The sequence below is a fragment of the Manis javanica genome, chromosome 4 (genome assembly GCF_040802235.1).
Source record: "Manis javanica isolate MJ-LG chromosome 4, MJ_LKY, whole genome shotgun sequence".
Lineage (NCBI taxonomy): Eukaryota > Metazoa > Chordata > Mammalia > Pholidota > Manidae > Manis > Manis javanica.
Window position 1 is genome coordinate 63020807 of NC_133159.1, and position 13410 is coordinate 63034216.

The window sequence follows — 13410 nt, forward strand, 5'->3', positions numbered from 1 at the left end:
AATTTGAAAATGGTTGTAATCCAAATGTGTGGACATAATTTAGCAGTTGCATTTAAAGTACGCTAAAGAAAATAGAGCCTAAAATTTAACACATCAAAGAAGTAAAATAAATTAAGTCATTGAAGTCCCAGTGAGAGTTAAAGCAGCATGATGTAAGCCTGTAAGTGAGAATAGACTCAGTTTTAGAATTGTAAAACTACTTTTTGAAAAATGAATTTTTGAAAAAGAAAAACTGTTAATGACTAAATGATGTCTATGAATTCAAAATGAGGAATTATAGAAGTTAATTGAGAGTTACTAAAGGTTATGTGAATATATTTTCTTAATCCTAAATAGGGAAAGATATAGATTATCTGATCAGATAGTAGATTTAGGCTGGCACAACCTGAACTGGAAAAGTTAATGTGGATTGAGCAAATTATGCAGACTTGTATATTTTTGTTTAATCCTCCATTAAAAGACATCAGAATCTCTCTTACATACCCAAGCCTCTTTAAAATGAAAACCTGTTACTAGAGTATATAAGAGGGTGTAAGTCTGGGGAGAGGAAATCCCAGGGCAAAATACCTCTAAAACTGAAATCAGTCAAAGGGAGAAATAAAGTTTAAAATCCGTTTATTGCTTACAAACTGCAGTCCTGGGCCGTTTCTCTTTCCTGCTCCAGCAGAAGCAAAACCAGCCCTCTCCTTAACTTCTCAGATTCAGATAAGCCCTCGGGTGCCCAGGTAATTACCCATTGATATAGGATGAACTTCTCTCCACCCCTGAGGATATGCAAATGCACTAAAGCCATACTTCTCTTCACCCCTGAGGCACTAAAGCCAGGTGAGATATTCTGGAAATATTACAGTTTTACCCACAGAGGGATAAACTCTTTTAGCTGGAAGATACTATATACATTCTTTATTTCAGTCTGTTCACTGAATTTTGAAACTGAGACCCAAGTGAAATGATTTATTCAAGGTTATATACTTTGTGAGACAGAGTTGAGATCAGTACTGAGGTGTCCTAGGAACATGCCCAAGGCAATTTCTGACATTGTGTTATTCTACATTTTCTTTAAAAGTAGATATTAAAGGTAGACTACACTTTACTAAAAATATCTATAATGACATTGTTGTATATGACAAAATATAAATACTAAGAATGGTTGTGCTGCTTTTAAGCACTTGGTTTTTTTTATGTTTCATATTTCTTTTTCAGGGATGCTTGCTGGAAAACTCAAGGCCAAATTTTTGGCCATCTTTAGAAATGTAAAGGATCTAACAACTTACTTTTTTCAGTAGTAAACCCACTTATGTTATTACCTTGCTATTCTAATCTTCAATAAATATTCATTATTGAGTTCATACTGTATGCTAACCACTATTCTAGGTATTGGGGTATACTACTTGGACCAAAACAGACAAAAATCCCTGCCCTTGGGGATCTTATTTTCTAATGCGGCAGACATAACTATATGTATTTAACCTCCTTAAATCACTTTTTGCAATAAATAAATTTATTGAATTTAGTATTAAAAAATGTTTTGTTTTAGAAATTACTGTATAGTTTGAGGTAAATCTAGTGACGTGAGCTGGTCAGGAAGTATGGATCTGCAGGGCGATGGAGTAATGAACTTAACACCTTCACAGCTGCATGAATCACACGGTTTACTTTGCAATTTCCTTTCACACAGTACTCAAAAGGGGGATTAATCATATCTAAAAATCACACATTATCACATATCAATATATCTCATACCAGTCACGAAGGATGGTTCCGGTTCTGGCTGTCCCAATCAGCCTCTCTTCTCTCTGTCCCAAGGGAAAACAATGCAGCAGAGACAGTTCTAGTGGAGTGGTGTGTCTGTGATGGAGCAGGAGCACAGGCAGATAAGCAGGAGCAAGTCTTGAAGCACATGTCTGTGGTCTGGTGTCAGGGACCTCTAGGACAAGTTTGTCACAGGGGCTCTTGTGTCCATTCCCTCATACAGTCAAGTCCATCCATTCAGGTGTCGAAGATAAGAGGGGCAATCTGCATGTGGTGTTACCCAGCTCAAGCGTTCACTGGCACCACCTAATATATGGAGTTACCTGGTTTGGGTGTTTACTGGCACCACCTAATATATGGAGTTACCTGGTTTGGGTGTTTAGGGTGGGATATTTTTACAGAGGCAGTCTGTGCCGAAGAAGGCAAGCTTGACATAGCAACTCCATATTGGAGACCTGACATAAGCAGCCCCGTGAATGATGCTCACATCAGTCCAGGAAGCATTTTGATTTTAAATGTTCTAGTGTTTGGGGTGAGTCTGGAAAATAAGATAGAGTAACCAATGTTTTTTGTGAACAGTGTTCTCATTATATTGACTGAGGTTCTAAGGTTCTAGAGTTTATTGACTTAGACAAAATAAAGAGATGGTTTCTTTAATGGTCAAACTATACATTGTCACCATTTCTTCAAGCCTGAAAACAGACAATTAATAGTCAAGCAAATCAACAAGTTTTTGTTAACAGCTGTATGTTCGCATTACCTCTGATTCTCATGCAGCTTATTAAAAACAAGATTAAATTTTATCTTAAGGAGATGAATCACAATGTCAGTAACTTCCTCTCAAATAGTTCAGCAAATAATGTAAATAGTTACACATACACACAAAACACAGAAATAAAGCAACTATGGCAAAATGTTGACAATTTGTTGGTCTAGGTAATGAACATATAGGTATTACACTATTACAACTCCTCTGTTGGTTTGAAAATTTTCCAAACAAGAAGTTGAGGGAATATAGCTACTTTGGCACTTTATTTTAATGTTAAACAAATAATTAACACATACAGCATTCCCAGGCATTTATCCAAGAAAAATGAAAACAGACCTGTATTTGAATGTTCATAGCAGCTTTATTTATAATGACTAAAAACTGGTGGGGCAGGAGGATATTCAACTGGTGAATGGATAATAGATATATGGTACTCATCATAGAAATCCTACTCATCAATCAGAGAAATGAATTATTGATCAACAACATGGATGAATTGCAAAAGCACTATGCTAAGTGGAAAGTCAGATACAGGAGACATTTATTACTTATTCTATTTATATGACCTTCTGGAAAAGGAAAACTATGGACAGAGATCAGTGGTTGCTTGGGGTTGGGAGTAGGGTAAGAAAATTGACTAAAAAGGGGTGGGGTACAAGGGAACTTTTTGGGGTATTGAAATATTCTGTATCTTGAATATAGTGGTGACACACATATACATTTGTCAAAACTATTAGAAATGTGTATATAAAAGGGTGAATTTTTATATATGTAAATTCTACCTCAATTTTAAAGAGTTGGGGAAAACAAATTAACTTTTACTGAGTACATTACTTTGCTAGCTCTATTAGTTAAGCTAAAATTAAACATCCCAAATCAGATTGTTTACTAAATGCTTTTCTGGACATTCAAGTGTATAATGAAATTTGTCTTTGTAGTTAATATCTACATATTGACCTTTCAACTATTACTGCTTTCAAAGTTTGTGAAATACTTTTATACTAGGGGTTGACAAACTTATATAGAGATCCAGATTGTAAATATTTCAGACTTTGAGTGTCATGTGGCCTCTTGTCACACTACTGTCTTCTGCCATTGTAACAAAAAAGTAGCCATATGTGGCTTGAAAATGAATAGATGTGACTGTATTCCAATAAAGCTTTCTTTACATACAGGCTTTACAGACCAGTTTGTCAACCTCCAAATTTTAGACAATTTAGCAAAGAGTCATAAAACAGTGGTTAAAGCAATAACTCATGCCAGTTTAAAAAATGTTCCTTAATATATATCACTTTCCTTAATTAGGAATTAAATATGGGCCAGAGATGTTCAGATACAAGAGGAATTGTATTTGAAGATGTAAAAGTGCCTAAAGAAAACGTTTTAATTGGTGAGGGAGCTGGTTTCAAAATTGCAATGGGAGCTTTTGATAAAACCAGACCTCCAGTAAGTAATATGACTTGATAATCTTTATAGGATCTTGTATTACATTGAATAGTTTTATTTTAATATTGTATGGTTGGTGTGTATTTCTTTTTAATATCTGCTTTTATTAAGGATGGAGAGATGTTATTTTTCTTTAGTGTTAAGGATTCTTTAACTCTTGATGCCTGTTATAGAAATTATCTTACCAAATACAAAATTACTATAGTTGCTGCTAGATTTGTAGAGATGCAATTTATACTTAATCATTCCTACTGATGCATACTCATTTACTCTTCTCTCATGCATTAGAAATATTTCCCCTTAGAAGCTTTCCCTTGTTAAACAGAAGGAATTACTTGTCTCCTAGGCTATTATCCTGTGCCTTACAAATGCCCTCCGTGAACATTTAATTCATAAAAACTATATATATATATATATATATATATATATAAATTTAAACGCTTGTTCTCTCCACTCCCCTCTTTTGTTGTCTGGAGGTATGGGTTGTCATCTCTTTGTATAATCCTTAATTTAGAGTCTTTGGCAATAGCCATTTTACTGTTTTAAAGAAAACATGAACTTTTGCTTTGTGAAATTTTAACATACTAGGTAGCAGCTGGTGCTGTGGGACTAGCACAAAGAGCTTTGGATGAAGCTACCAAGTATGCCCTGGAGAGAAAAACTTTTGGAAAGCTCCTTGTAGAGGTAATTTTAATACTGTATTACTTGCTTTGTTCAAATGTAAAGATACTCATTTTCATCTAGATATTTGAAAATTATCTTAAATACAAACTAATTTATTTCTTCTTCTGTAGCAAGAAGATAATGTGATAAATTAAGATAGGTTTCAAAAATAGATTCTGTTTAGACTCTGACACTAGGTATTGTCCACTTAGGGAATTATGTTAATTAAGAAGAATAAAAAGAACAGCTAATAGTTGTTGAGTACCTATTGTATACTTCACAGTGTGGTACAGATTTTAAATATATTCGGTAAGTCTCCCAGTACTACCCTTGTTTTGACAGTACTGTAACCACCAGTAAAGATCAGGAAACTGAGGCTCAGAGATTTTTTTTCTAGTATCACACAATTTATAAATCATAGATCCAGAACTCCATTGCTTTTTAATCCATGTTACTTCCCATATCTTCTTGATTATCAAATAATTTTAGTACTAAAAAGTCAAGTCTTCCATAAATTTCCAGGGAAACTTTCAGCTCTTCCAAGTGATGTTCCACCATTATCTGTATCCTCTGCTTCTGTAACCCACTATAGGTTGTACAGTAAAAACCCCCAACTTCTATCCTCATGAGTCAGTGTAGTTCTCAAACTGCGGTGAAAAATTATTTTTAATTTCCAATCAGTTGTGGACCATTGTTTGTGTGAAATAGAAGAATGTGACAATATTAAATTGTTATAAAAGTTTCCAAATTCTTAACTCACTTTCTATATCATGAACTAGTAAGTTTGTAGATTGGCACCAGGTTACAGAGCAAATTTGAATTAGTACTGTTGTGTCATTTAAGCTCACTTTCATAATTTATCTCTCTGTGCTATATTCTAGATACTTCTCTCAGATCTGCTTTACAGTTCTTTGATCTTGTGCCTCAACTGCTACTTAATCCACTTTGAATTTTTTTCATGACTCTTTTCATTTCTAGAATTTATATTTGATTCTTTTTCAATTTTACCCTTTTTCTTTTATGTTGGCCTGGTTTTTCAACATAGGTTCTCTTTCTCCTTGTATCTTCTTAATTATATAAAAACATTTCATTTATAGTCACTTTCAGATTTTTTCCCCATTATATCAAGTTCCTAAGGTGCTAATGTTTTAGTCTATTGAATTTGCTATCCATGAAGGCCAATTATTTCCTTTCTAAATTTCTGCCTCTAAGCTTATCTGCTATTATTTTCTTCAATGCACTGTGGAAGCATCCTAGAGATTGGCTTTTGTTCTTTTTCTGAACTTTTATCAGGTACCCCAGAGGTTTCACCATTCTGAAAGCTATTTTTTTCATGTTAATTTCTCCAGTTGGGGAATCCTATAACCACAGAAGCCGTATATGTATGTGTACTTATTTATTTATTTAAACCATAAACAACACTGTGGTTTCAACATTCACCCATATTACCAAGTTCTCACTCCCTCTATTGCAGTCACTGACTATCAACATAGTAAGATGCTGTAGAGTCATTACCTGTCTTCTCTGTGCTGGACTGCCCTCCCTGTGACCTACCTATATTGTGATTGCTAATTATAATACCCCTTAATCTCCATCTCCCTTCCTCCCCACCCACTCTCCCTAGTCCCTTCCCTTTGGTAACCAATAGTCCCTTCTCAGTGTCTGTGAGTCTGTGGCTAGTTTGTTCTTTCCAGAAGCTGTATATATTGATTGCACACTTAAAAGAGACTCTTTTTTTTGTTAAATGTCCTACACAGTCCTGGGCGAGATAAGCATCTTTGTGGCATTCCTGCCCTGATGAGCTGAGATTTTAGCTCCTCCTTTGGAAAGAGATGCTCTTATATTCAGGGAATCTCACTATCAGCACAAGAAGGGGGGCTGGAAATCTTTCCTTTGAGGTTTTGGTTTTTTTTCCAGTCAGGTATTTGTGTTTGTGGCCAGTGTCTACACTAGCTTGTTCCTGATGCCAGAACTATATATACATATGCAGATTAATAAAATGTATATTACTGAATATTAATCATAATTAATATTATGAATATGTTAGCTGGATCAAAAACTTATTTAGAGAACAACTATAAATATTATTCCATGCAGATCGGTCATCATTTCCAGGTCCTCCTCACCCAAGTATCTGATAAATAATTTCTATTTTCAACACAATATGGAATCTTCTCTTTATGTTCCATTTCTCATATGCTCTGCAGATTCTTTTTTTGTTCTTACTAAGTGCATAAGGATATTTTTGCCTCAAGATTCTTTTTTTTTTCCAAGATGAATATAGATTTTTTTTTGGTATCATTAATCTACAATTGCATGAGGAACATTATATTTACTAGACTCCCCCAATCACCAAGTAACCCCCACATACCTCATTACAGTCACTGTCCATCAGCATAGTAAGATGTTGTAGAATCACTACTTGTCTTCTCTGTGTTGTAACAGCCCTCCCTGTGCCCCCACCAGATTATACATGCCAATAATAATGCCCCCTTTTTTCCCCCCACCCTTATTTCTCCCTTCCCACCCATCCTCCCCAGTCCCTTTCCCTTTGGTAACTGTTACTCCATTCTTGGGTTCTGTGAGTCTGCTGCTGTTTTGCTCCTTCAGTTTTTTCTTTGTTCTTGTACTCCACATATGAGTGAAATCATTTGGTACTTGTCTTTCTCCACCTGGCTTATTTCACTGAGCATAATACCCTCTAGGTCCATCCATGTTGTTGCAAATGGTAGGATTTGTTTTCTTCTTATGGCTGAAAAACATTCCATTGTCTATATGTACCACATCTTCTTTATCCATTCATCTACTGATGGATAATTAGGTTGCTTCCATTTCTTGGCTATTGTAAACAGTGCTGCGATAAACATAGGGGTGCATATGTCTTTTTGAATCTGTGATCCTATTTTCTTAGGGTAGATTCCTCGGAGAGGAATTCCTAGGTCAAATGGTATTTCTATTTTGAGCTTTTTGAGGAACCTCCATACTGCTTTCCACAATGGTTGAACTAATTTACATTCCCACATTCCCACCAGCAGCATAGGAGGGTTCACATTTCTCCACAACCTCGCCAACATTTGTTGTTGTTTGTCTTTTGGATGGTGGCAATCCTTACTGGTGTGAGGTGATATCTCATTGTGGTTTTAATTTGCATTTCTCTGATGACTAGCGATGTGGAGCATCTTTTCATGTGTCTGTTGGCCATCTGAATTTCTTCTTTGGATAATTATCTGTTCAGCTCCTCTGTCCATTTTTTAATTGGATTATTTGCTTTTTGTTTGTTGAGGTGCATGAGCTCTTTATATATTTTGGATGTCAACCCTTTATTGGATCTGTCATTTATAAATATATTCTCCCATACTGTAGGATACCTTTTTGTTCTATTGGTGGTGTCCTTTGATGGACAGAAGCTTTTCAGCTTGATATAGTTCCACTTGTTCATTTTTGCTTTTGTTTCCCTTGCCCGGGGAGAAGTGTTCATGAAGAAGTTGCTCATGTTGATGTCCAAGAGATTTTTGCCTATTTTTTTCCCCAAGAGTTTTATGGTTTCATAACCTACATTCAGATCTTTGATCCATTTCGAATTTACTCTTGTGTATGGGATTAGACAATGATCCAGTTTCATTCTCTTACATGTAGCTGTCCAATTTTACCAACACCAGCTGTTGAAGAGGTTGTCATTTCCCCATTGTATGTCCATGGCTCCTTTATCATATATTAATTGACAATATATGTCTAGGTTAATATCTGGAGTCTCTATTCTGTTCCACTGGTCTATGGGTCTGTTCTTGTGCCAGTACCAAATTGTCTTGATTACTGTGGCTTTGTAGTAGAGCTTGAAGTTGGGGAGTGAGATCCCCCACCCCCCACTACTTTATTATTCCTTCTCAGGATTGCTTTGGCTATTTGGGGTCTTTTGTGGTTCCATATGAATTTTAAAACTATTTGTTCCAGTTCATTGAAGAATGCTTGTTGGTATTTTGATAGGTCTTGCATTGAATCTGTAGATTGCTTTAGGCAGGATGGCCATTTTGACAATATTAATTCTTCCTAGCCAAGAGCATGGGATGGGTTTCCATTTGTTAGTGTCTTCTTTAATTTCTCTTAAGAGTGTGTTGTAGTTATCTGGGTATAGCTCTTTTACTTCGTTGGTTATGTTTATTCCTAGGTATTTTATTCTTTTTGATGCTTTTGTGAATGGAATTATTTTCCTGATTTCTCTTTCTGCTAGTTCATCATTAGTGTATAGGAAAGCAACAGATTTCTGTGTATTAATTTTGTATCCTGCAACTTTGCTGAATTCACATAGTAGTTTTTGAGTGGTGTCTTTAGGGTTTTTATGTACAATATCATGTCATCTGCAAATAGTGACCGTTTGACTTCTTCTTGACCAGTCTGGATTCCTTGTATTTCTTTGTTTTGTTTGATTGCCCTGACTAGGACCTCCAGTACTATGTTGAATAACAGTGGGGAAAGTGGGCATCCTTGTCTTGTTCCCAATCTTAGAGGAAAAGCTTTCAGCTTCTTGCTGTTAAGTATGATGTTGGCTGTGGGTTTGTCATGTATGGCCTTTATTATGTTGAGGTACTTGCCCTCTATGCCCATTTTGTTGAGAGTTTTTATCATGAATGGATGTTGAATTTTGTCAAATGCTTTTTCAGTGTCTGTGGAGATGATTGTGTGGTTTTTGTCCTTTTTGTTAATGTGGTGGATGATGTTGATGGATTTTCAAATGTTGTACCATCCTTGCATCCCTGGGATGAATCCCACTTGACCATGGTGTATGATCCTCATGATGTATTTTTTAATTCGGTTTGCTAATATTTTTTTGAGTATTTTTGCATCTATGTTCACCAGGGATATTGGTCTGTAGTTTTCTTTTTTGGTGGGGTCTTTGCCTGGTTTTGGTATAAGAGTGATGCTGGCTTCATAGAATGAGTTTGGAAGTATTCCCTCCTCTTCTATTTTTTGGAAAACTTTAAGGAGAATGGGTATTATTTTTTCTCTATATGTCTGATAAAATTCAGCAATGAATCCATCTGGCCTGAGGATTTTGTTCTTGGGTAGTTTTTTGATTACTGCTTCAATTCTGTTGCTGGTAATTGGTCTGTTTAGATCTTCTGTTTCTTCCGTGGTCAGTCTTAGAAGGTTGTATTTTTCTAGGAAGTTGTCCATTTCTTCTAGGTTTTCCAGCTTGTTAGCATATAGATTCTCATAGTATTCTCTAATAATTTTTGTATTTCTGTAGGGTCCATCGTGATTTTTCCTTTCCCATTTCTGATTCTATTGATGTGTTTAGATTCTCTTTTCTCTTAATAAATCTGACTGGGGCCCTATCTATTTTGTTTATTTTCTCAAAGAACCAGCTCTTGGTTTCATTGATTTTTTTCTATTGTTTTATTCTTCTCAATTTTATTTATTTCTTCTCTGATCTTTATTATGTCCCTCCTTCTGCTGACTTTGGGCCTCATTTGTTCTTCTTTTTCCAGTTTCAATAATTGTGACTTTTAGACTATTCATTTGGGATTGTTCTTCCTTCTTTAAATAGGCCTGGATTGCTGTACACTTTCCTCTTAGAACTGACTTCACTGTGTCCCACAGAAGTTGGGGCTTTGTTCTGTTGTCATTTGTCTCCATATATTGCTTGATCTCTATTTTAATTTGGTCATTGATCCATTGATTACTTAGGAGCATTTTTTTAAGCCTCCATGTGTTTGTGAGCCTTTTTGTTTTCTTTGTACAATTTATTTCTAGTTTTATACCATTGTGGTCTGAGAAGTTGGTTGTTAGAATTTCAGTCTTTTTTAATTTACTGAGGCTCTTTTTATGGCCTAGTATGTAGTCTATTCTGGAAAATTTTCCATGTGCACTTGAGAAGAATGTGTATCCTGCTGCTTTTGGGTGTAGAGTTCTGTAGATGTCTATTAGGTCCATCTGTTCTAGTGTGTTATTCAGTGCCTCTGTGTCCTTACTTATTTTCTCTCTGGTGGATCTGTCCTTTGGAGTGAGTGGTTTAGGTCCTTGAACAGAAAAAGGACATTAGTGGAAAATTTGACCAAATTTGAATAAAGCTTATAGTTTAGTTGAAAATATTGTAACAACATTACTGTCCTATCCTTGATCGTTATACTATTGTTTTGTAATATGTGAACATTGGAGGAAGTGGAGTGTAACTTTCAAACCTAAAATTAATTTTAAAAGTTAAGAAAAAAAATTCAAGGAGAAAAACTTTTAAATTACTAGTTACCCTTAAACTTTTTTCTTTTTAATTTTAGCACCAAGGAATATCATTTTTGCTGGCTGAAATGGCAATGAAAGTTGAACTAGCTAGAATGAGTTACCAGAGAGCAGCCTGGGAGGTTGATTCTGGTCGCCGAAATACCTATTATGCCTCTATTGCAAAGGCATTTGCTGGAGATATCGCAAATCAGTTAGCTACTGATGCCGTGCAGATTTTTGGAGGCAATGGATTTAATACAGAATATCCTGTAGAAAAACTAATGAGGGATGCCAAAATCTATCAGGTAAGGTTAAAAATGTTTTGTTGTTCTCATGGGAGCAGAGTATTTGAGATGGCAGAGTAGATTTCTGATTAAATAGGGATGTTCTGCCATGAGTAATAATAAATGAAAGTCATAGATGACTGGCAGCTGGAGTTTTTAGAACTAATTAACACAAAGAATGCCACCTTTAAGTAAATGCCTTAAGAGAGAATAGCTAACAAAGTAAATGGTACATATGTATGCATATGTCTGGATCAGCCTTTGAGTCTTAACATCTCAGCTATTCATAACCCATCCTTTGCTCTCCTGAAAGTAAGCATACCATTTAAAATTAATTAAATTATTCAGAGTCTTGCCTGACAGCTATTGAATTGGCTGAAACTATAAACTATATTTGGGAGTGTAAAACCAACAGGAGGAGGCAGTGATATACATGACTGTTTTCTAAATTAAATTGGTTATTAGAAAAACTTGGTGATAGGAGTAATTTAGTTAATAAGATACAAATGCACATGTTCTCCACATGTAGCCAAAATAATTATAACCCATTTTCATCATTATCTCTTCCCTTGTTTCCCTTTACCCTAGCAAATTATTTGACAGATCCAGTCATTTGAAATGTAGAGGTAGAATTACAGAATGCTAGAGTGAAAAGGAAAGTTAGGTAGTGTAGCCTCTCAATTTAGACATGAAAAAACTGAGGGCCGGGATTTGTGCCTTATCCAAAGTTACAGATTTACCTGATGATACTCTCCCACTCCTAGAGTCTGTAATTATTATAATTACTACTGTTGTCAACCATTTGACTTTTCTCTGCCATCTGAGAAAATGAACTAACAAATCACTAGGGTTAGAAATTTAAAGTAGAAGTGAGGGCTGGCTATTAGGAATATCTTAAGTGAACAAAACCAGATTCTTCTAGCATTTTTTTCTTTAGCAACTCTTCATTTGACAGGAGAAAGAAAATCAGGTTTAAGAGTAAGAATAGAAAATTATTGGTGACAACTAGCTAAGATTTCAAAAATTTAAAAAAAAATTTAGTAACATTTATCTTTAAAATTTCCCAACTTTTTGAAATATTAGTATCTTTTTGATTTTTTAAGACTTTGCTCCAAAATTATGGTGAATGACTTTTTACAATAATTTTAACTAATCTTTAGAAAATTACATATTTTCATAGGTTTCACAATGTCAGGTCTCAAAATTACTGTAGACTAGAAACTCTACATATGGTTTGATTCAATTTGGTATTACAATGGAACTTATCCTACTGTCCAAAATTCTGAGTAAGTTGAAGTATTTATGTAGTAAAGATATTTAACCTTCATGTATATTTTTTTCTTGCAGATTTATGAAGGTACAGCACAAATTCAAAGGCTTATTATAGCCCGTGAACACATAGCCAGGTATAAAAATTAACGAGTTTGCTATATAAACATGATTAATTGTTGAATTAGAACACAATCCACTATTGAATCTCCAGTAAAGAGAAAAAGGGCTTTAAGATGTTTTTCAGTGGCATTTTAAAATCAGTACTTTTACACTAACCCTCTGAAACTTATAGTAGTTTTCCACTTTTGTTTGACTCTCTGACTCACTTTTTTCAGGTTTCATTTAAAAAGTATTCAGAATGTTCCAAAATTTATATTGAGAAAATATTGTGGGATTTGGATGCCATCAAATAACATGCCAGTGACTTTGTTGACTTAATGGTATTATATTAGAAGAATTCATTTAACTACAAATTGGAAATCATTTGTTTTCAGCTTTATACAAATATTATCAAAAATTTGATGTTGGTATTCTCCCATTATATGACAACATGAAAATCTTGTTTAATTCTGAACCCACATTTCACTTGCCTTACATAAAGCAAATAAGTAAAATTTGCCTTAAATTATTTTATATGACTAATTGGTCTCTGGGTAGACTTTGGTCTATTGTGCACAGTCTCATTTTATGTGCATACATTATGAAAAGAAACTAAAATAAAATTGTTCAATGCTTATTAGTGTATCTGTTTGTATTCTTTCTAGGAAGTTTTATTACTTCATGTAACAGTGTATACTTGGTTTGTTTACCATGATGGGAAAACATCCTGTTTTGATTTTGAACTGCATAGAAATTACCTGTCTATTTTTTTATTAGATTAGTAGATATCTCACAAAATAAAATGTAAGAACCAAAATTTGTGAATTTAATATTCCTTTGTAATTCTAAACATCAAATACTGCTATAAATATATTACATTAAATATTTGTTGTCTGACACCACTTCTGA

General features: G+C 34.6%; 1 protein-coding gene across 1 annotated transcript in view; it reads left to right on the forward strand.

The window, feature by feature from the left end:
* Positions 1-13138, forward strand: part of ACADM (acyl-CoA dehydrogenase medium chain) — a 36527-nt gene extending 23389 nt beyond the window's left edge. Inside the window, exons 9-12 of the mRNA XM_073234141.1 lie at positions 3827-3967; positions 4556-4651; positions 10903-11151; positions 12478-13138. Coding sequence (XP_073090242.1) covers positions 3827-3967; positions 4556-4651; positions 10903-11151; positions 12478-12549 — 558 coding nt within the window. The 3' untranslated portion in view covers positions 12550-13138. The remainder of the gene's footprint in view (positions 1-3826; positions 3968-4555; positions 4652-10902; positions 11152-12477) is intronic.
* The last annotated feature ends 272 nt before the right edge of the window (positions 13139-13410 follow it).